The sequence below is a fragment of the Carya illinoinensis genome, chromosome 1 (assembly GCF_018687715.1).
Source record: "Carya illinoinensis cultivar Pawnee chromosome 1, C.illinoinensisPawnee_v1, whole genome shotgun sequence".
Taxonomy (NCBI): domain Eukaryota; kingdom Viridiplantae; phylum Streptophyta; class Magnoliopsida; order Fagales; family Juglandaceae; genus Carya; species Carya illinoinensis.
In genome coordinates, this window is record NC_056752.1 from 50344609 (window position 1) to 50368775 (window position 24167).

General features: G+C 36.6%; 3 protein-coding genes across 6 annotated transcripts; 1 reads left to right on the top strand and 2 right to left on the bottom strand.

Moving 5' to 3' along the window:
- Positions 1-1426: 1426 nt before the first annotated feature.
- Positions 1427-4902, bottom strand: LOC122300849 (putative F-box/LRR-repeat protein At5g02930). The gene is given in 5 exon segments (XM_043111775.1): positions 1427-1917; positions 2695-2885; positions 3012-3919; positions 3922-4212; positions 4836-4902. Coding segments are annotated over 4 exon segments (1428 nt in total). The 3' UTR covers positions 1427-1917; positions 2695-2723.
- LOC122281641 (protein EARLY FLOWERING 3-like) lies at positions 4073-10563 on the bottom strand. Of its 2 annotated transcripts, XM_043093347.1 has the most exons (5): positions 9476-10563; positions 7908-8929; positions 6454-6505; positions 5283-6330; positions 4073-4212 (listed from the first exon to the last, which is right to left on the bottom strand). In XM_043093347.1, the coding sequence occupies exons 1-4, from the start codon at positions 9698-9700 to the stop codon at positions 5311-5313; spliced, it is 2319 nt and encodes a 772-aa protein (XP_042949281.1). In that variant the 5' UTR covers positions 9701-10563; the 3' UTR covers positions 4073-4212; positions 5283-5310. The 2 variants fall into 2 exon arrangements, with proteins under 2 accessions (XP_042949281.1, XP_042949273.1); XM_043093339.1 differs by lacking the exon at positions 4073-4212 and having other exon boundaries at positions 5156-6330; positions 9476-10562.
- A 4205-nt stretch (positions 10564-14768) lies between these two features.
- Positions 14769-19188, top strand: LOC122281677 (transcription factor bHLH87-like). 3 transcript variants are annotated; one of them, XM_043093410.1, is made up of 4 exons: positions 14769-14882; positions 15043-15145; positions 16812-16990; positions 17138-19188. In XM_043093410.1, exon 4 carries the CDS (start codon positions 17205-17207, stop codon positions 18570-18572), a length of 1368 nt encoding a protein of 455 aa, XP_042949344.1. In that variant the 5' UTR covers positions 14769-14882; positions 15043-15145; positions 16812-16990; positions 17138-17204; the 3' UTR covers positions 18573-19188. The 3 variants fall into 3 exon arrangements, with proteins under 3 accessions (XP_042949344.1, XP_042949352.1, XP_042949353.1); XM_043093418.1 differs by lacking the exon at positions 14769-14882 and having other exon boundaries at positions 14938-15145; XM_043093419.1 differs by lacking the exons at positions 14769-14882; positions 15043-15145 and adding an exon at positions 15162-16544.
- Positions 19189-24167: the final 4979 nt, after the last annotated feature.

A 24167-nucleotide genomic window follows, 5' to 3' on the forward strand; every position in this document is an offset into this window, starting at 1 on the left:
GCCCCGGGGCCGCGGCGGGGTTATTCCCCGGGGGTACGTAGCACTACTGTTATTTGAAAGATGAAAAACATGTTGAAATTACTTTCAACCCATAAAAAGTATCTCCACATTCAAATGTTCGCTTAAGAGAGAAGGAGAGTCGTTAAAGCAGACATTATTGAATAGCATCCTTTAAAGGGAGAAGAATGGATCTTCTCCATTTTAATTGAAATGTATAATATAAAAATAATATATGTTTGCAATTTTATATTATGTGTGACAAGTGAATTAGTCAAAATACTTCTTATTTTATCCAAACGAGTACCATCCATTATTTTATTTAAAAATTGATTGATTCTTATTTAAATCAAAATATCCAGAGTCAATTGTTGTAACATTGAATGACAATCACAAATAGCCAACTACTACTATGTGGTTGGGTCAACACTACTATTGATTTTCTTGAGCAAACAAAGACCCAAAATTCATCAACAGAACTACTATTTAAATTAAGAAAATTCATTATTAAAAAAATAAATTTTTCATTTGCTTCCTTTATTTACCAACTTTAAAAAAAAAATAGTGTACGAGACTTACACATTATAAGATTATAAATATTATTTTTTATATATTTTAAAATAATATTAAATACAAATAATGTATTATCTTTTATAAAAAAATGATTTTTTTTAATTACATAGTTTAAATAAGATAAAATATTTTATTGAAAGTCAAATAAATATGTTATAATATAATAATTTAATCTTAATTTTGTTTTAAAACTTAAAAAAATTAAATTATTTATTATATTTTACATAAAAAATTTTAAAAAAATTATAATAATTATATAAAATGAGATGAGATGGTTCATATTAACAATAAATCTCATTAATTCTTAGAAAATAAAAATAGAATTTTATAGTTATTGTCGTAAGTTATAACCATTTTCCAATAATTTCTTAACTAATGGGTGGCTTAAGAATTACGTAAATGACGAAAAGAAAGGTCTTGGAACTTGTCTAACCAGTAAGTTGATCGCGCACCTGATCTGTTACTCCATGGTTCATACACATGAAATCCACGGGGCCTCGTGCATGAGCTGTTTGTGAAGTTCTATCTGGTCATACAAGTTAAACTAATGCCACGTGTAAAACAGTGACAACCAAGCTCGCGTTGGCGGTGACAAAAAGCCGTAACAGATTGGGACAAGACAACTTCACAAAATTGTTTAAGGTACAATTACTTTCTGGCTGGATTTCCATCGTCCAATCGTACGACAGTTTTGCCACAAAAGTTAAACAGTAACGATAGATATTTATAAAAAAAGTCGAATTTATTATTAAAAAAATTATATTTTATAAAAAATTTAAATTTATTTTTTATTTTTTAAAAATTACAGCGATGTATTTTATAATTATAAATATCATTTCTTAAATTAAATTAAAAGTTGAACGTGAGGTTTTAAGTGATTTAAATAGTGAAATGATCACAAATATTTTATAAATAATAATAAAATATTAAATAATAATCAAACTAACTAATATAACATCCTCAAATGTACCAAAATAAGAGCATCAAAGATAGCCCACGAACTGTTTTAGCCCGCCCATGCAATCCACAGGGCCCATTCCCTTCCTTATAACCATTTCGGGCACTGCGAATCCCACACTCTAGCAATGTCCACTAAATTCTGCTTCGAGTTCATTACCTAAGGCCAACACTGAAACACAGCCTCCATTGATTCAATGATTCAAAGCTCACAGTCTAGGCCATCTATCCTCTCCAATATCTTTGCATTTTCCCAAAAGAACTTAGTCAACTTGTTGCCTTCTTCAGCCTCGCTAACATTCTCGACCTCAATTTCCCGTAAGCAGTGCCTCCACCATATATGATAGGAACCGATCTGCAACCGCAAGAGTCCTCTCCTCTTTCTGTCACCTGCTTGTATATGAACTTAAATTAAGAGCAAGAGGAAGATGCAAATAAACAAACAAGTCATTAATGCCAACCATTTGTCCTCAAAGAAAAATAGCAAAGTAATGTCAAAATAATTGAAGGATTCAATATTTTTCTTCAGCAATCTGTTTCAAGGTTTTGGAAAAGTTCTAGTGATATTGGTAGTACATAAAACCTGTGGCCGTGATCACTGTGATTTTTTTGGCATCTACCATGGTGAGTAGTCTCACATGTTCTATGAAGTGGTCTTAAATAGTTGGTCAAACATATACTCAACAAATTATAGGAATTCGCAATGATAATAACGTCACTGTGAATCAAAAGAACGAAAAAGAAAATCAAAAGAAAGCCTCCCGAAACAAGTATATATATATATATATATGCAATTTTCAAAGCGTGCTAAACAGTTAATCACTTGCAAATGAACATTCATATATCAGTTCCTATAGCTTACAACTCATTGTTGGAACGAGCAAGTCTGGATGTTTTAACGTTTAGATCATTGTTGTGCCTTTAGTTCTCGTTAAACTTATAGATTGTGGCTGTAAGGGTTGAAACAGGGGATACAATAATGGTTCAAGAGTAGGATGAACAAGGGTTAATAGTTCGTATCCATTATTCTTTATTTGAATCTAGGAGATTTTAATCACACTGATGATTTTGTTGCTTATTGATCCTATTTTCCCTAGTATGAAGAAAGAATAAAATGCGGAGAAGAATCCAAAGCTAAATGCCAGGCTTTATGAAAGTGTTTGATACCTTAAAAGTTTTTGTGCCAAAACCAGATTCTATGAATAAAGTCTCTGGGTGGGGAGAAATTCAAAGCAAGCTCTCCCAAGTTCTTCTGTTGCACAACTCATTAGAGGCTTATGTATCTTCAGCTTCAAATGCTTGACATTATACAATGGGGGAAGTAGGCTTTCCCTCAGTTCGTTTGGAACAACCATATTCTTCTCAAGTAAGGTAAACCAACAGGAAAATGTTAGAATCTTAATACATATCAAAATTAAACAACTCGTTTAAAAGGATAGAAAGGAATTAAATCAAAACGAATGAAATTACTAATCTTGGCATACCTTGCCTGTGATACTCTGCAAAGTCAATACTTTAGAATGATTAAACTTGGACAGAAATTCGATCATTTGAACATACCAAGCCTTGAGGTAGAAATGGACGTCAGATTGTAAGAGAGCTGGAGAATTTAATGAGAAGGGTATTGTATCACCATTATACTTGAATGAACACAGACAAGGAGCATCAATCTCGACTTCAATAAGGAAGTCACATCTACGTAAAAGCAATCTCTTAAGATGACGACTTGAGATTCTTATACTTTCCAACATTCTGCAATCACTGAGGGCCAAGTTCTCAAGGAGTGGAAATTCAGACAAACGGTCATGGAACCACTCGTCTGTTATGGCTGCCATACATAATTTCAAAGTTTTCAAACTTTTACATGGGGCCAAGTTGATCTCACACGGCTTATACCGCCCACTGTATTCAAAAGATTGAAGAATCAGTGCTTGCATCTCAACCTCCTCGAGTTCACGACTGTTTTTCACCTCAACTGACTTAAGTTTGAGTAGACCAAAAACCTCAAAACTTTTCAATCCACAGCAACCACTCAAATTCATTTCCTCAATCATAGGACATTTAGCGACCAAGTTTTGAAAAATCTCATCTTCGATATAAACGTCCACTAGAGACAGCTTTTTCAAAGACAATAACTTGATGTCACTGTAGGGCAACCTCAACTTACAGTTAGAAAGTGTCAACATAGTTACTGATTTTGCAGCTAGAACAGCCCCGGGTAGATTATACCATTCTCCATTTCTCAAAAGAAGAATGCCAAGTTTGAGCTCATAAACATTACTCTCTAACAAACAGCCAATCCACCTGTCAAAGAGATACGCCAATTCCGGATCATGGAAGGATATTTCAAGTGTAAACCTCCTTATGCCTTTGAAATTGCGGTGTATTAGTAGAGTTTGTCCTCAAAATTAAATAGTTCGTCTCTTTTCCTTGGTCTTTCTGGGATACTCTCCCTAATGTCGGAATGAATGGAAAACTTTGAGTCGAAGAAGGTTCTGTCAAATTCCAAAACCGGGAAATTAGTCCACACGTGCCTCCATCTCTTGGATAATACACTGGTTTGAAGTCCTTGTTTCATGGGGAGGAGGGACAGAATCTGTTGCAAAATGGGCTCCGGCAATTCTGATATCCGATCAATTGGGTCAGTTCTGCCCACCAAGTGATCACCTGCAGCTGAGGATAGCCCTGCTACCAAGAAAAGAAAAGGGGGAAAAAGAGGAATTGGGTTTCAAACAGCTTTTCCAAATGCACCAAATGGTGACTGCCAAATGGAAGTAGACTTGAGTGATCAAAACATTTAGGTATAATAATAAAGCTTGTTTAGAAAGACAAACTTACAAATGGATATAAAGATTCCAATATTTCTGATTTTTGGGGGGTGGCGTTTGTTTGATAGTAATTAACGAACCGAAATCGAAATCGAAAAACTATCAGAAAAAAGAATTCATAGTCGAAAGGAAAGATGAAAATAGACATATATCCGCAACTCGAAAATAAATATGCAATCTATAAGAGCGAAATGAGAATTAAGGAGCATAGTTCTCATCTTACAGATTGATGGGATAGTTCTAACTATCCCAAGGCAAGTACGAGAAAACTACTCGTGAATGATCTTTGAACTCGAATGATCTAACAAGCAGCTGCAGAAAATGAATCAATCTGTAGCCCTCTCAAAAGTCAACAACCTCAATCCCGGTCTCTCTCTTAAAAGGAGTTGGTTGACTCGATCAATTTACAATATTTCTACCCTCCAATTCCATGATCTGGGAAATAATTATTAATATATCGGATTAAGATTCGTCCTGAACCTGAAAAGGGAAAGATGGGTGTGAAAAGGCAGATTTCATCTGTACAAAGATCTTGAAGTGAGGTCATTACTGGGATGCATCTGTTATAGGGAAGTCACCCGACGAAGAAGTAAACTGCCTAAAAAACTATTTTAAGCAAGGCTTGATGAAGGCGCCAAAAATGGACTCGAAAATATCTTGGTCCGAAGTAACGGTAATACATGTTTCTGGGACGACGATATTCAACAGTTACGAAAAGATATAGTAAGATGACACGACAACGTTAGACCTTTGGGAAATAATGGTTAATCAAGCTAACTCAAATTCGCTTGGAAAACTGATAGCTTTTCAATCTCTCAAAAATATATATTTGCAGCATTGATTAGAAACAGAATGATTACATATACAAATACGAGCATAACAATTTTTTCAAGTCCTGCTCAATACGGCTCAGTGGTTACTACTTACTAGTTGATAGCCATGTACGAGACACTAGTCATAATTGTTTTCTTTCTTCCTGTATTGACCGAAATATGCGGAATGCTGATTCACTTGCTGATCTAGGATTGCGAGGCACAACCTTTATCACTTGTGCCCGCTGCTCACTATTTTGCGCAATTTTATCTGAAGCCTGAACTGTTGGCGTCGTAGGAAAGAGAGGAAGTGCATTCCCTATAACCCTCTCAGAAGGACTACTGGCTGTACTTCCCTGTAACTCACTCTCTTTTGATGCAGGGAGTTTCCCAACTTGACCTGAGATTACCCGAGATACATTGCCAGACATGTTGCATGAGCTTTGATGAGGTATGGTGAAGTTTATTTCCCCAGCCGATGCCTGATTGTTCTGCCCATTTGACTGAGCTGCAGCAAGCGGGCTCATTTGCTCAACAGCTGAACTGGATAGAGATTGATTGACAAGTGGCATGCCATACAGAGGAAAGTATGACTGGCCTAAAGGAGGTGAACCCGGGAGAATTCCAAAACCTGGGCGAGAAACTGGCACACCATAAACAGTGTTTAACAAGTCTACGCTTCCTGGACTCACGCGGCCACAGTTGCCATATGCTGGTGCCATGAAACCTGCAGTTGGAAGACTGGACCCTGTATAGGGCTTGTAAACAAGTCCTTCGGATGGGGACATGGCAGGAACTAACCACTGATTTCCTGGCGGAGGGTGGAAATACCATGGGGCTGGCTTGGTATTTGTAGCCACAGGAGCTAAAGGCGGATTTGCTGAATGAAACCCATTATTAGATTGTGTGGTAACAAGTCCTTTATTGGAATCATTTTTGATAGAAGGAAGTGGAAACTTTCTAACTACATTCTCGTCTGCATATTCAATGTTGGGGTTTGACTCCAGAGAATGATCGCTGTCTCTAGCAATCAGGGGAGCAGGTGCTTCTGGAACATGTGCAGACGGCAAATTCTTAACTGGAGATACTTGTATTGATTTTTTGCCCAAATACAGGTTATCTTCAAGCAATAGATCTGGCGACCCAGCAATCAATTTTTGTACCTGTACCAATTTGAAAGAGATGTGAATCTTTTCCACAAAGTGAATGGAATAAACCGGGTAAGAGTCGAATGCATCGAAGTGAACAAACAGCTAAGCAATTTGACCGGGCAATGACCAGCTTACCTTTATCAGTCTATGCAGCTCAAACACTTGCACTGCGAACACTCTTTGTTGACTGAAAATAATAACATAAAAGTTGGATCAAAGACTAAATAACATGCAATCATAAAAATTTAGAAAGGAACTACATAGAAAAGGTGACACTAGACAGAATCAACTTTATGGTCTCATCAAGATCAACAATGAACGGCAAAAACACCAACAAGGAGAGATTAGTCTCGCAAAACCAATATAGAAAGCCAACTGTTAATCCAAAAGGCAAAAAGGCAATGGAACGTCGCTGATTAAAAAGAGCTGAAGAATGATCTTGACTGACAAATGCCCAAAACAAGAAGCTGTAATCTGCAAATCCCAAAATTGACTTCTAATTTTAGTGTTAGATTGATGATTGAGAAAATAGCAATTTGAACAAGATTAAGCCCTCCTTAGAAACCCATATGCTTAACACTGGCTACGGTTTAAGATAGATTGTCACTATCTGACCACTCAAAATGCTCTTATATATTATGAATTATGGTATTGATGGATGACAATATTTATCTCTTTTAGATCATTTCAATGTTTTTGGATCCCCAGAACCTGGCTGAAACATGAATAAAATATTTGTTGAACTAGATAGAAACACCATTTTATTGGCCCATGAATAGGTTCTGCAGAGCACCGGAATTGCTGAGCAGGATACCGTTTGCTAAACTGTACTAGGTAAGTGTTCATATCCAGCTAATTAATCATCAGATGATCCCCCTTATTAAAAACAAAAAAAAGTGAGAAAAAGACATGCTGCCACTGGGGAAGAGATCCCTCCCTGCAACATTGAAAGAGCTTATATGAGGTTCACATCAGCCCAGCTGACACCCTGAAGGATAAGAGGATAAGAGGCACAATGTTTAGACATCTACAAAATAAGTCATCGTCCTAGCGTATATTTCTTTAAGATCTTTTCATTGTTATTAAGTTTGGAGGTGTAAAGCCAATGTGTTTATGTGAATCAAGGAAGCAAGATCGGCAGCCTGACCAAATTCACCGATAAAATATGACTCCTATACAATATTCTTAGTAAATTGCACAAATGAGAACAGCAAAGAAGCTCAAATGAAAAATAGAAATTTAATGGTTGTGATGTGACTTAAATCCAAGATTCCTACTTCTCGCATTTCCAGAAGGAGAAAATTGGAACTACTGCTATTTGTAATTCTATTATGTCACTGGTTTACTTACCAGAAAGAAAGTCCAATGATTTGTGCACAGAGAGAGAGAGAGAGAGAGAGAGAGAGAGAGAGTTTTATGAAAACCAGGAAAAATATCAGAATGAAATGATGCATCCATTATGAAACTTCCTACAAGTTGTAGAAGAGTTGGCAACCATTTACCAAATTCTTCAAACCATACCATGAATAACTGGATACAGATAAGCAGAAGTAAATGCACATAGCAATCACCAGGCAAGAGATACTCACTTGATGATAGCTCTTCTGGCTTTCCAGAATAGTTTCTCACCAATCACTCCAACAACATCATCGGGGGAAACATTCAAATTTGGCATAGATTCCACCACATAGGTATCCGAGGCATTATCATGAATGCTCGCCACTTTTGTAGACCTGCATTTCTTATCTTCAGAACACTCATTGCCATTTACAAGCCCGTTAATGCTTCTACATTCATCTCCACGTGATGGACTTGAGCATGATTTGCTTCTCAACTCTGAAACATTTTCTGTACCTACGCCTATTCCAGGGTTTACAATGTCATCTCCGGAGGCTGTTCTGTCTTGCACAGCGACACAAGCTTTATGAAACTGCGAGTTTGTATCTTTTAGCCTGTTCAAGTTATGTACCAAACTGCTTCTGTCTTCTTGATTGGAAGATTCTCGTGTTCTCTTTAATGATTCAGAAGTTTTAACTCTAGCCAATGGGATAGAAGACGTATCAACCAAATTCTTATCTTTGCTTGACGTGATTGGAGCAGACCTTTCCAAAGGGGCTACATTGCCCTTAAACACCTTCGTATTATCTCCAGCTTGCTTCCTCTTGAATCCCATCCACTTTAAATCTATGGTGCCATTTCCATTTATCTGCTTTTCACAAGCATTTTGAAGTTTCACTGAAGTGCTTAAGCTCAATGGAGGGAATTTTTCCTGATCTCTGCAGTACTGACAGTTGCCACAATGTGGAGTTATACCTAGCCCAGACGTTAGATCTCTATCATCTTCACCTCCAAGTTTCTTTGAGGAGAATTTCTTAAAGCAGGAAAAATTGTATGGACGAAAGGATTCACATTTGGAAGTTGATGATGATGATAGCTCCGTGGCATCCAAAGTTTGGAAACATGTAGGTTTCAGGGAATTCTGTTCATGACTTGCCATCACAGTGTTCAACTTACCCCCACTGAGAGAAGAAGGATGAGGATTCTCGGCCAGACGAGAAGGTGAAGGGGAGTTACAGAACGGAGTTAACATACACCTTTGGTGGACACCAACCTACAATGATGAGTCACTTGGCATTATCAGACAAGTAAATGTATTCATGTATATGCAAAATCGTCTAGCCGTTTTCAGTAAAACTCATTTTAGTGAAAGGCAGTGAGACTTTCAATCAAAAGTGATAAATGATAGAATTATGCCACATGCAAGGCCACCTTGAAGAACCCAGAGCAGAAACGAAGGAAAGATAAAATATAAATCCATAATTCTCCATGAGCAACCAGAAATATCAAACGACACTATTTCTTCCAAGTCAATTGAATCAATTAACAACCAACGAAGAAGACTGAAAACATACCCATAGAGAGATGAGGCAGGGGCAGATCAGTAACAGTATTAAAAAGTCAGTTCAATCAGACAGAATGGATTTCATTCGAATTAAATGACATATAACGGCATAGATCTAAAAAATAAGGCTTTCCCTTGATTACATGCTAAACAACCACAAGTATATTTGGATCATTTTATAGGATGGAAACCTATTGTCTACGTAGACTATGACTTGATACTAAGAACAGAAAGGCATAAGTTATATGAACTCACATGGCTCGATGACATCGAAGGAGTCAAGCTACTGCTGTTACTGGGCCAGATAGGCAACACGGATGCTGATCCAGAAGTCAACCTTTGAGAAGGAATACTGAGCTGTTCATAGAGAGCCATTTTGTTCCTTGGAGGTGCTCTTGGCCCTCCTTTCTCTGTATCATTTACATGAAGCCTGGGAAACATAGGACTGGTCAACTTTTCCTCATATTTTCCCCCTCTCATCCTCCTCTTTCTTCGCCACTATCCCCACTGAGAAAAGCTAATGCATTCATCAACTTCACATCAAAATCCCATTTCCATTTTCCCCCCAAAAAGCCCACAGTCACAAACCGAAAAACCTGCCTGCCCAGAGTGCATACTTTAAATGTTTCGTAAGCCAAGTACAGCTCCACATGTACAAAGGATCAACTTGCTTCAGAAAACAAAGTCTTTGGGATAAATTCAACCATAAAAACTAGAATTGACCTCCCCGGGAAGCAAAATAAATCAATCTGAAGAATTCACAACTTCACAATATCAACACACCCCAAAGAAGTAGAAAGTGTCATTGAAAAATCCACTGGCAGCAGAAAGAGCATGGTGAAGAATTAGTGGGAAAACAAAAATTCAAGAGAACCCAAAACCAACCCACTTCACAAAATCAGAAATTTTTGGCTGTAAACCAAAAAGAGAACAGAGAACGAAAAACCAGTTTGCTACATGAAGCAAAAGTTTTCAAGTAATCAAAACCAATCTCAAGAGAGACCAAAAAAACCAAACTTCAGTTGAAAATCAGATAAGAACAGCAATAGACTCACGAAAGTTGTCGACCCAACATGGAATATGAGGAGGTAAAGCGAAGTTAAAGCAGGAAAGGAGAGAGAGAATAAAAAAGATATACACGGGAAAGATAGATTCTGCGGGAGAAGAGGGTTTCATGGAATTGCACAAGAGAGGATCTCATAAACGAAAAAGGTGGAGAACCAACAAAAATAACAAAGAGAGTTGTGGGCAATATGGGACCCAAGTGGATAGAAATGCAAGTCCCTTTAGAAAATGCCCCATCTCCAACAAAATCCTACATTACCTTTTAACTCCCAAGATCCTGCCAACTCATCTACTTCGCGGTTATCAGATAGGCTTTGTGGAGAGTAAAAGTACGTTAAAAAACAAATAAAGATATTAACTTTGATAAAATTATTCAGATCAAATGATTGATACTGTGTGCACAGGTAATTAAAAATTCAAGAGTTCAATAATTAATAATATGTGCCGGTAAAGATCTGGTTGAAATCCTAGAGACAACTCTATTCTTGGAAGTATGGGGCAGAAACTGAGAGTCCCTTCACATGGAGTTTGTGGCCCTGTGGTCGTGTGCTTTTTACGACCGCACGTTGTTTTTTTCTCTCCAAATTTGTCCAATCGTTTTGCTTTTGTTTTTCCACGAAAAATCTCAGGCGCAGAAACTGTCCAACCATAGAGATTCGAGGGTTTGGCGCACTTTCAATCATGGGCGAACTCTTACAGGAAGACTCAGATTGAAGTTAGAGCCCCGTAGATTCGATATGAAAGCGAAGCTTTCTTTTATTTTTTTATTGGGATTGTTCTTATGAAACTAATATTTTAATTTTTACGTGATTACTGAAACTAACATGCAATTTGCATGGCGTTTTGGGTAAAAGACACTGTACAATTTTGTATCCGAGTATGGGTTGGTGGGGATTAGAAACTTAAGCAAACAGAGATAAAATTGGTAAGGAAACATTGAACTTATTAATAGTTATGTTATAAAATTTTAATTGGTGGTATATTATCAATAAATAAATCTTAGTTTACTATATTTTTTTAAAATTTAATTGTTGATTGGTGATATATGAATTCACAAAAAAAAATTTATGTGCAGTCATTTTTACGTAATCCTTCTCTACCTTACTAATATGAGTGGCTGCATCATTTTATTTTTAATATAAATAATTGCTTTGACCAATCATATCAGTAAAATACATAAAAAATATATAAAAATAATAACAGACTCATGAATTTATTATCTTTAAATATTATTTGATAAGAATAAAATAATTATCACATAATTTTAGACATGTGATACTCTCGTATAATCAAAAATCTCAATCATTATAAGCAATGATAATGTAAATAATCACAATAATACAGCATTAAACGACAGAATGAAAGTGTTAACTTATCTACACTATAAAACTATCTATTCGTCTCTTTCAAAGGGTCGAAGAGAGATAGGTCCAGTGAAATAGATATAGCCGATGAAAGTTGGGCCTAGCCATGGTGGCTCAGATGCCAGCCACTCTTGCAAATAAGGTGAGAATGAGAGAGGGTTTGTCTAAAACTAATAAGACTCCAATCAAATATTATTTGAAAGTTTTTACGCTACATATCATTCATGTAATATAATTTGATTTAAAATATAAATTTCGGTTTAATGAATGATGGAGTTGCAAAGTTATATTGCGGTACAGAAGCCAGAAGGTGTGTATAATTGTGGAGTTTTGGTCGTGTGCCTTTTACCAGTTTACGGTATTCCTTTTTAAGTTTATTGCTTTTGGGTGTTGATTATTGAGCCTTTTGGACGTGGCTTTTGCTTGTGATAGTGGGCGCCCAACCCCCTGTATCTTCTTGGACCTCTTTGATCCGTAGCCGTGGGCTTGCTTAACACAAAATCCTTGGTATGGGCCGCCAGATTTCTGGTTTCTTACAACTTTTATTACTATTATTTGTTGTGATATAAAATTATTAACTTTTTTTTTTTAACAAATCACGTTAATCTACAAACTTTATTTTTCTGAAATCTAGTGACTTAATGGGTGTGATTTAGATATTAAGGAATTTTATGTTGGGTGGGCTGAGCAAAGCCACTCTTATTATGGGCTGAGCATAGACTGAGACAAAATAGAATCAACGAGATCCTAACCAAATAATGTTATGCTCTAGACTCCAGTGATGGATCAGGGCAGTGGGCCTGGTGTCTGATGAGAAGCTCAGCAGTCAGCATCATTCCCCAAGGAAGCCAGCTTGTGAAGTCCAGGGATGGTTATCCTTCTCTTTTCTTCTTTTTTTGTCGGGTTCCACCATTATTTATACCAAGTTCTAGCAAACGAAGAAAGGAAAAAGACGGGTTGGTTCATTTTATTTTAATTTATAATTTCAATGGGCCTTTAAGCCTTTTGAGTTGTTGAGGCGATGCTAATTTATTGAATGTGACAAACTTGTGTGCATGCACTGCACATACGTTGGAGGAACCTTACTGCCATCCAAAGTGGGCAGTGATCGACATCATCGACCAAGACAAGTCGGCATTGTCGCTGTAAAATTCCTCCTCTTCGGGTGTGGTGGTCACCGGTCACATCCGTCCCCCCTATCTGGTCTGTGCCGACACCATCCCAATGCCCGTTTGACATATCTATTATCTTCTACAAGTTTAAGGTGTCAAATAGCATTCATTAATAATATTGTTCTTTAGCGTTGGCAATGGGCCATGTTTTGGTTAGGCTAATCCCGACACTTGGGCCATGCTTTTACCTTAATGTGGTTATCTTCTGTGTACACATTGGTCCATCGGATCACCATAGTCCAATGTCCTACTACTTCCCTCCATATGTTATCTCCGAGTGAAAAGGACTATAATTGATACGAGGTTTAGGTCCCACAATTTATCAATAATAATAATAGAGGATGGTTTTTTGACGATAACATGAACAAATGCCCCGATCCATTTTTGGTATGCCAACATGAAACTCGTATTATTGTTTGCTTTTATTGTGTTTTATATAAAGAGAATTCGAACGTTGGACATATTTTCATGAGTGGAAAATATCATTAAATTACATAAAAGAAAATTATAAATTTAATTTCTAAACTGATGTCATTTGACGTAATTTTCGACACTTATTATAAATTATTTTTTGCATTTAAACAGTGAAACTAGAAAGAAAAAACTATAAAGGATGAATATGGAGTGCAACATCAACATCTACATCAAATGAGAGGGCTAGAACCTGATTGGAGTCATGGAAGATAATGCTAAATTGAACGGAGTTTTGAACTTCTTTCCAGTCAATGGTCCCAGTTACAGCTCCACCGTTTCGCCTTCCCACGTGGGAGGATGCTATCCTATCACTTGTCCAGCCAATAGTGCAGTGCCACATCTGAATAGAAGCGTTGAGTTCACGTGTCAGCCGTAATAATAATACGAAGAAAGAAGGGGAAACGGTGGGCCCCTAAACGTTCGTTCAGGTTTTTAGCCTGTTAGAAGGGACCACAAGAGGCAAAGTGAGTAGACACTAGAGATGGTCGCCGAGCCGAGCCGAACCGAATCGATCGCAGGAGAAATTGTATAAGCCGACAACTTGAGCACGTCCCCTTTTCTTTCGTTAGAACAGCCAAAAATAACGCGGGAGGGTGCAGATGGCATTAATTGCGATTTTGACATTCAAGAGAGAGAGAGAGAGGGGGGACCACTTCTTCACCACAAGGCCCAACAGAGGGGCCCACTAAAATTTGAACTAATAGTCTTTCCCATTGATTTTTGTTCACCTATTCACATCTACTCCACCTGGGAATTCTCTGACGACAAAGCTTGAGTTAAATTCACACAGACACTGGAGTTTGTTTTTGAATATTTGAATAAATTATAAGGAGAAAGGGATTTTTTATTTTATTTTTATTGAGAAAATCGTTAAAAATATTTCTTGTTCATTTTTTTGTCCTTTTCCTTTTTAACCTTCCTTCATGCAAACATGTTTATTAAGATTTAATAAATTTTTTAATTATAAAATTATTTTTATTATAAAATATATTTAATATATTATATGAAGTTATGTCAAATTATAAAGTTATTGACAAAATAATTATTATGAAATTTTGGAAGAAATATATTGCCCTGTTTTACTCTGATATGCTGTGTCTCCCAATTCACCAATTTAAAAATCAAGAACAGATTACACTCTTGCACGGTCAATAAAATACACATTTGAGTTCAAAAATAAAAAATAAAAGAAAAAATAAAATACAAATTTAATTTCTGAGTGATTAGACATATAGCATGTACTAAAATAGATACATGTAGAATAATCCAGGAATAGAATTAAGAAAAAAAGAAGTCCATGTGTTATTTTCCAACCTGAAGTCCTATTGACATCTCTAATTCGAACTTAAATAGGAATGGGGTCAAAATTTGGAGACAAATCGCCCAGCATTGAGTCAACTCTTAACGCAATCGTTAAGTTGTCTCTATCGACACTAGTCTTTATATAAATCAGGTCTCCATTTTCTCCTGACTATCTTTTATGAAATCTTCTATTTTCTCCCCCCCCCCCCCCCCCCAATATTTTGTGATATACGAATTGGGATACTCAAATTGGCCAAGAAAGAGACGAAAGAAGAGGTGGTCAAGGTTAGGAATATGAACTTAAGAAGCTCTTTTATCTGTTGTTATAATTTTCACTTCCTATATTCCGCTCTCTCTCTCTCTCTCTCTCTCTCTCTCTCAATGGATTTTCAGAGGATTTCTTGCAGGAAATCTGAGTTTCCCTTATTTATATCTTGATCTGCAGAGGTGGTGAAGAAAAACATGAGAGTTGACAATAAGAGATTGCTATATATAAGCAAATTTCCAGGGGAACCCATTAGTGAGCTGTAATCATGGGTCGCATGTGGGTATGTCTCAGAACTTCTCTCTCTCTCTTTTTGGTATGATAAAGTCGAAAGAAAACGAAAAACCAAGGTTTTGAAGAGACAAAATCCTGTTAGCAACTTGCCTCTGCTAATAATGCTATCTTCTTCTCTACCTGCCACCTTTGCTCGCCTGTCAAACATCTTTTTTATCATGCTAAACCTCCCACTTCGAGTTTTATGTTCAAATTGGTGATCCTGAGAATCATACCTGCAGATCCTCTTCCAGTTTTCATATATTATATGTTATAATGGTTGTAACATGTATTCATCATCTCCAATGTTACTTACCTATTTAATCTGTTTAGCGGTGGAAATCAGAGAACCATATATTGCAAAACGATGCACATGACACTCTATTCGGGCGATTGACATGATAAGAATGGCTGTTATTTATGAGTAGAAGCTCTCGGTACAAATATTAGACGGGGGAACCCGAGGGTGACCTCGATGACATTGTTTTATAGGACTTTAGATTGGCTGCAACCATTACATGGCAGAATTCGAATTTCTCTAACGAGATAAGTCTGTAATTTAAAAAAGATCTGCCATGTATCTACTTCCCCACTTCGAAGCATACACATGAAACAGACAAGCACACTACCCTATTAATGGTAACTTTTTGGGCACAAAGCCTATATTTAGTCGAACAAAAGATGGCTCACTTTAATTCTTGTCACACCATATTCATTATTTGTTGTGCCTTTTTAGGTAATATATTGTTTAATTATAAGATTTAAACTCATCCCATCTCTCCATACAGTCTATATATATGAACTAAAAGTCGTTCAAGACATGCCATCATGAGGTATTAGGAAGAGATTGGTACCATGCACATCTTCATCGAGTAAACAGTACTGTAGCAGAAAGTGAAGCAGTAAAGGCTATGATTAAAACTATGATTAAGGGAATTCCTTTCATGAAGAAAGTGGTTCTGTTAAAAGATGCTTTCTTTCTCACTGCAGTTTTATTGAAACTTTACAGTGCGCATGGAATACCATGAGCGACAAAAGGAGGTCAGAGTTTCCCCCACTTAAAGAATACGTATACCAATATATATTAAACAATCAAACTAATTAATATTTTAAAATTCTTCTCTGAAATATCATGCTCCCCCCCGTCTGCAAAAATATACTCTTACACACCCACCAAACTGACTAAAAAGCCTTATCTTTTTCAAACCCATTACACTTCTTTCAACAGTTGCAACTATATTTTATTAGGCTTCTCCTTTTCTAATATTTAACATGTTTAAGTACTGTTACCAATATATGTTGCATTATAAAATTGGATGATTTGTTCTTCCCATCTATATAAGCATATATACCATTCAATATATAAAACAAAGCACTGTATCAATATTGGTCCTCTATGGCAGCTCAAGGTAAAACAAATCTTCGTTTGCTGTCTTTCCTTTGAGTCTTCTGTTTTGAGTAAAACTTGAATCAGAGAAACTCGATTCCGTGATAGGAACTCTTAATTCTCTTGTTTTTCTTTATGGGATGCTTTTATTTTCCATTGTTTTCTCTTACATGGTTTCTTGAAGCAGTTCCTTCGAGTTTCTTTCCGATAGTCCCCATATATGGTACAGGACAAACTATGGGTTCTTAAACTGACGTTTGCATTGGTTGTTCTGTTTTTCTGATAACAGTTTTTCGTGGTATTGGATTAAAGAAAGTGCTTAGTGCCAGAACCGGCTTATGCAAAAGGTGATATAAAGCTGAGGCTCGGTCAATTTCTTTCTTTTATTGGCATCAGACAGAAAAAATATTTTATGTTCAGTTGGCCTGTCCTTGATTGCAGTCTGGAAGGGAGCTGAACCTGGAATTGGTATGTAATGTCTTACAAAAGGCTATAATTCAAATTAATTTCTTTATTATGCTTTCTGATCGATTGCAACGATATTTGAAGAATATAGATAGACTTCGATCTCTGATTTGGTCTCATATTCATTTCCTCCACGATATGGATTTACAGGTATTGGAACTTTTCATCATTTTAACTTTGTAAGATATCTTTCTCATTTCGAACATTTCTGTTATCAATGGACGCGTTGGGTTGGGATGGATCACTAGTTGTTACAAACACACCATCCTCGTGGTATCAACACAGGGTTCAAGAAAGCTTGGTTTTGTCCAGCGAAAACTCCAGCGTTTTCAATCCTATCCAGGCGCTCCAAGAGGCTCAAACATCGCATGTGTTTACAAATTCTGAAATAGCAAGCGTAATGGTTCGGCCACCGACTCTCATATCGGATTCAATGAAGTTTTTGTCGAACATGAACCTATCCGACCGCCAAGAAGCTATGAGATTGGCAGCAGATGCTGGGACACATTGGGGAGAAGATTTAACATCTGAATTATGTCCTTCCGCTTTGATGATCAAAAGGCCTTGTACAATGAATCCTTCGAGCGGTTTAAATGCCGATTTTAGCATGGCAAATCAATCCCAAGAGGTCAATGGCTTACAAAATGGAAGGCCTCCAGTGCCGACATGCTCTGTTGAGTCGTTGGATTGCTTGCTCTCAGCTACTACTAGCAACACAGACACGTCGGCCGAAGATGAGGGGATTTCCACGATTTTCTCTGACTGCAGAAATTTATGGAACCTTCGTTCTATTGGTGCAGTTTCATCAGGAGAGTGCGAGAATGGTGCTTCCAATGCAATAAAAGAAGACATGCGCCGCCCTGTAAACGAGATTGACAAGAGAGTATCGCAAAGTTCCTCGGATCTTTATGGAAACCATGGACAATTTCGAGAATCTAAGCATGGTTCTACAAAGATTAGCAATGATCAAAGTGAGATCAAAGCTGGTCCAAATTATAGTTTTGATCTTCTTCAAAGTGATTCTACTACTACAGAAGGGGGTTTTAAACTCATTTCTGAGAATCCGGCAAAACCCAAGAAGCCCAGATCAGAGAAGGGTCCCAGCACATCCAACATCAACTTCCAACAGTCAAGTTCATCGGTATCCTCTTCCGTCGAGGAACCTGATCCAGAGGCCATTGCACAAATGAAGGAGATGATTTATCGGGCTGCGGCTTTTAGACCAGTGAACTTGGGTTTGGATGTGGTGGAGAAGCCCAAGAGGAAGAATGTCCGAATATCATCGGATCCGCAAACTGTGGCTGCAAGGCAAAGGAGGGAGAGGATCAGTGAGAGAATTAGGGTTTTGCAGAAACTGGTTCCCGGTGGGAACAAGATGGACACTGCATCAATGCTTGATGAGGCTGCAAACTACCTCAAGTTTCTCAGGTCACAAGTCAAAGCACTGGAAAATCTAGGCCAGAAACTTGACTCGATGAATTGCCCCCCTGCAGACCTCGCCTTTTCTTTCAATCCCTCTTTTCCCATGCAAACCTATTTCCCACTCCAAAACCCTAATCATATCCATCGTCATCCAAAGAGTTGAAAAATATTATTATCCAGAAGAGGGAAAAAAAAAATCATTGGTATTTATCAAATCCCTTCAAGGACATTAAGAAAATTTAACCAAAGACCCCTAATCAAATCCATCATCATTTCAGCACCATTGATTAACATCCAAATCCCATTTCCTACTCAAAAACACAAAATCTAATCTATGTGATCCACATGATCAAAGTTCTGATTATTATATATCTGTGATCTAGAGTTCAAAACTCAGGCTGCTTTTTAATTATCTCCATCAAGAGACCCGCCACCCAAGAGCAGCGAGAGAGCTTTCTGGCTGTGCCATTCTTCCTAGTAGTTTTCCTGCCTCCACTGTTATTATGTTTTGTTTTTGAAGGAAGAGATAATCATAGTGGAAGTGGCAATTAATCATGTGAACATAGTCAAGCCATTCATGACCCTTTTTCTGCACAGAAAGGCTTAGCAATGATACTGCTTATGATTAAGCTGAGGGGCAAGAAAGTGATTGTCACTTTGTTGTATAATCAATTATTTTAATGTGATCTATGTAGTTAAAGCTCACTTTGTTGATTACATTTATGTTATTCTAATGTAATCTGTTAGCTAATCAATGCAAAAGACATTCTTCTTAAGAATTGTGAGGCCCAGCAGTGGTCCTGTCTCCTTGATTCAACCCAAAGCGTGCCCTTGAAAATCACCCCAGCCTCATTGCTTAGCACGTGTTTATGCTTCTTTTTTGTCCGGCCGCCCTGGCCTTCTCTCCATTTAATAACTCCAAAATTTCCATTGGTTATCCAACTGGTGGCTATGATATTATTCATTAAAATAAAGATTTTGTAGTTTTTCTGTGAGATCATAAATCTCACAGCCTTGTTATTACTTGTTATTACTTGTATATGTTTTCTTCATCTAAAACCCCTACCTCTGCTGCACTCTTTGCAGTCTCTGAGGCATGAACCCTAAATAATGACGTCTGAGCTTTAAAATGGGGGTCTTTTTGGGTCTGGAAAGAGTTTGGTTTTGTTTGGATCAAAGAGGTTATTGTCTTTGGGATTGTTTGCTAAATTTAGAATCTGTTGTGAAAAGAAAGCAGATCTCCCGCTTGGATTTTCTACTATAATTCAACAAAAGGCCTCAAGATAAGAAGTTTGCGTGTGCTATAAACACCTTACACATTCATGTTTTGTTGGCTTTCGCAAGTGGAAGAGATATGACTTTGTAACATATACAGTTGTCATGCAGATCAGTTGCTTGCTGATCAGGACAGCTACATTTTCTCATGAGCTGCCCAAAGTAGCTCTTATTTAGAAGACGGCATCTCTCTAACTGTACACATTACAGATGTCTTATTGTGATTGGTTACAGCTATCTGCATTTTCTTTTTTTTTTCCCTGCAAGATGGTAATATTATAAATAAAAGCTAAAGTCCGAGGTACAATAAAAGACATAAAAGAAAGAATAATTATACAGATAAGAGGGGAGGGTCTTTTTACCTATGAAACCTCAACAGAGAAGGGGGAATGTGGATTAGAGGAATGTTAACAAAGGCTTACGTTGCCGCCCATTGTGCTAAGTTATGAGTGTATTGATTATAAGATCGATGAATTTTTCTCGCTGTCAATGACTTAAAGACTGGAGTAATGGAGTTGATGATGAATATCACTGATGAGAGGGCTCAGTATCCATTCTTGGACGGGGGAGGATTGGTTGATAGCTTGGATAGTCACACTTGAGTCTCCTCTCGCAATTGTAACTAGTTCTCTGCACTCATGCTCCTTCTAACTTTTGTTTCTCTTTTGTTAAGGCCCAAGGCCCACTATGCAGTAATGTCGGACTCTTTATCAGCCCCAACGTTTCACTTATGTTTAAGGCCTAGTATGTCTGTCATTTGGATTGGATCTTTCGATTGACTCTCATGTCCCTCCTCCGCTCGTGCTGTGGTCGAACAGTACTCCTTTAGGTCAGGTTGGTTTTATAGATGATTTTAATCCATCTCATTTCAACATTCAGACAATATTTAAATATAAATAATTTTAAATTTTAAATTTGAGAGATGGTACTCATTATCCCAAATCATAAATTTTACATATTTTAATTTTTTTTTAATTTTATTCTTGTTCAACTAATTAAATTGTTTTACTTATCATTAATAAAACATATACTTGTTATGTGGAAAAAAAAAAATTAAAATGAGTGTGGTATGTGGTGCCTGAGAATGATAAATATATTCTTTTTTTAAATTTTTCAACGTTTTAATTTTTTCATCAAATCATTACAAATTTATCAAACTTACAAATAAAACACAAAAATAATTTAATTTTTTCAAATCTCAAAACATAAATAATGTTAAAAAATTATATTCTAATAATATTTAACTTTATAGTATTTTTATTTAATTTTTTCTCTCTAATTTTTCAACACCCCATAAAATATCTTAACTTAAACTATTTCACTATTATTCACAAAATATCTCATTATTATTCACATATTTTTCATCTCATCTCATTTCATTTCATCTATATAACCAAACAAGTCCTTAATCTCCTTGCTACCTTACTCTTCTTTGGCCTTTTGAGCAAGTTTGAGACAAAAGAATCGTTGCTATTTCAACAACTCTCCAGGCAAAGCCAATGTTGTAATCTCCTGCAATCTTGAATTTATGATATTTTTAATAAAATTATTACAAATATAAAGAGATTATATAAAATAAACTCACAAACTAATGTGATTTCATGATCAAATTTGTTATATCTATTTTATAATAAAAATAATTTTATAATCTGATATACCATATCAAACCACATTAATTTATAAATTTATTTTTATGTAATCTCTTTATAACTAAAGAATTTTCTTATTTTTAATATCACTTTTAGCTCTCATAATTTCTTGCCATGGAGGTCTACCTGTGATTATCTCAAGAAGAACTCCTAAACTATAAGCTTCACTTTTCTCGGTTAGGCCTGTTTGATATACTACCCGACAACAGAATTCGTAAACATATATGCACGTATGTTTAATATAGAATTTCTCGAACAAATTGATCCCTGGCTTCACTACATGTTCTAGTTTTCTTAATTACAAAGCTTGCAAAGATATGTATTTACTCTCGATCAAGGAAACCAGGAATACCTCTTTTATTTTGGGTAAAAAAAAGTACCCAGGAATACACGTGTTTGGGTACTACGTAACTACTGTGTCGGAATGCTTGATCCCATGCAAGCAACGTTTCCTGATTTTGGTGGGTTTTGGGCTTAAAGTAGTCTAGTCATACCTTGTATATCGTACAGTCCCTAAAAAGTTATCATCCTTTTAATTTGAGAAATATTTTTTTACAGTCAGTGTGTAGTTAATTGTAAAAAAATAAATTAATACGAGACTTATATGAAAAAAAAAATTTATTTTTATAACTTTTTTTATTTATGTAGGTCCCTCTGAATATAAAAAAAAAAAATTTATAACTTATTTTAATTTATTTCGTACAGCCGACTGCACGTCGACTGCATTTGTCGACTGTATGTAACAAAGCTCTTTTAATTTATCGCATTGCGCTGAAAGTGAACTGCCCTATATTCTTGGCAAGCTTGCCTCTTAAAGCATGGGTGGTCAATTGGCACTCGCATGCAGTTGCCAGTATGTTTTGATTGTGGAATCTTCTCCGTTTTTCATGTGGATGTTATCGTATTATTTGTTTTCATTTCTGAGGCAGTTGATGCTGAAAGTGGATTGCAGCCTTGGAATCGAAGGTTGTCAAAGAGACCGAGCCCAGCGGACTTCGTTACATACAGTCCGTAAATACAGTCAGCGTGCAGTCGGCTGTACAGAATGAATAAAAAAAAATTATAATTTTTTTTTTTATATTCAGGGGGTAGGGGTGTGCTCCGATTCCGACTAAGTCGGAATCGGAACCCCGACTTCCGATTCCGACTTTTGTCGGAATCGAAATCGAGCTCCGATTCCGATTCCGACTGGAATCGGAGTCCGCCTCTGTTCGGAAGTCGGAATTCCGACTACCGATCGGAATTCTGACTTCCGATGAGGCGGAATTCCGACTCCAGTCGGAATTCCGAATTCCGATCGGTAGTCGGAATTCCGACTTCTTTAGTATGATAGGTTTTATCTTATTTTAAATTTAATTATATACTAATTTATGTATTAGTTTAATGTGATTAATCAAAAAGTAAATTTTAACTTGAAATAATATTAATTTAAATTTATGATTAATTTACTAATTAATCAAACTTGCATTATGAGAGATATAGTACTTATATATATATAGATATCTGTGTGTGTGTATATACTATATATATAGGCGGCTCATGATCTAGCTAGCTCCCTTCGCATTTTCGGCTCATGAGTTTTATTACATACAAATGAATTTGCATACCGATCTGCGTATTAATATTATACATAATTCAGAAGATCATAAACAATGAATAATAGAAATAACAGCCGAGTTCAAAGTTTGATTAAACAGTCCATAAGAACAAACATTTTGATTCAACCAAAAAAGAAACATCATTTGCAGCATCGTAGTTGGTCATTTGAAGTACCTGAAATTAAGATAAAAAAAAATTCAATCAATAAATGTAACCAAATATTGATTCAGAAAATTGAAACGGAATTAAAAGTAAAATTTAATTACCATTAATACCAAGGACGGAATAAGTTAATTCTGATATCAACTTATCTTTATCCATACTCCATCAGTCATCAGCAACTATACTGGGGTTCACAATTACATCTGTGAAATGATAAAAAAATATAAATTAAATAAATTAGTATAATCATAAAAACAATTAAAATAATCAATAATAAAAAAACAAGTAAAATATGGTTACCATCTTCAAGCCTATAGCTCTCATCGTCAATGCCAATGCTATCTAGTCCAAGGGGTGTATCACTGATCCAGTTCTGTGTGCAAACGAGAGCCTCCACAGTTGACGATGACAAAGAACTCCGGAAAGCATCCAACACTCGACCTCCAGTGCTAAACGCCGACTCAGATGCAACCGTCGTAATAGGAATAGCTAGCACATCTCGGGCAATACGGGAAAGGACTGGATACTTGACGGAATTAGCCTTCCACCAAATGCATATCTCAAATGCAGGACTAGGTGCCTCGACCTCTTCCATAAAATACCGTTCAACCTCTGAAGTACACCCCATAATATTCTTCGACGCAACAAGCTGATGATACTCATTCATGATGTCGTAATTCTGACGGCGTCGAGGCAATGCACCTACTGGGCTAAAGTCATCAGAGGGAGGTGTCGGAGTCACGTGTGAGGTACCCGCTGAAGATGAAGGCTGTCCACTATTTTTGTAATGGAAGTACAAGTCATCGAGATCAGTTTTAAGCGATGTAACAAACGATGCAGCCTTCATTGCCCCAAGGACGGAATTTGCCCAATATTCTATCACGGCCAACTTGAATCGGGGGTCAAGGATCACAGCCACAAAGAGTAATCTATTTATCTTCTCAACTTGCCCCCAATATTTATTATATTTGGACAGCATCCTCTGAGCCATACCAGATAGAAGTCCGCTAGGGTCATCACAACCATCTTCCAAGTGATGGTGTAGTGTCGAGATCTGACTGAACCACAAGTTT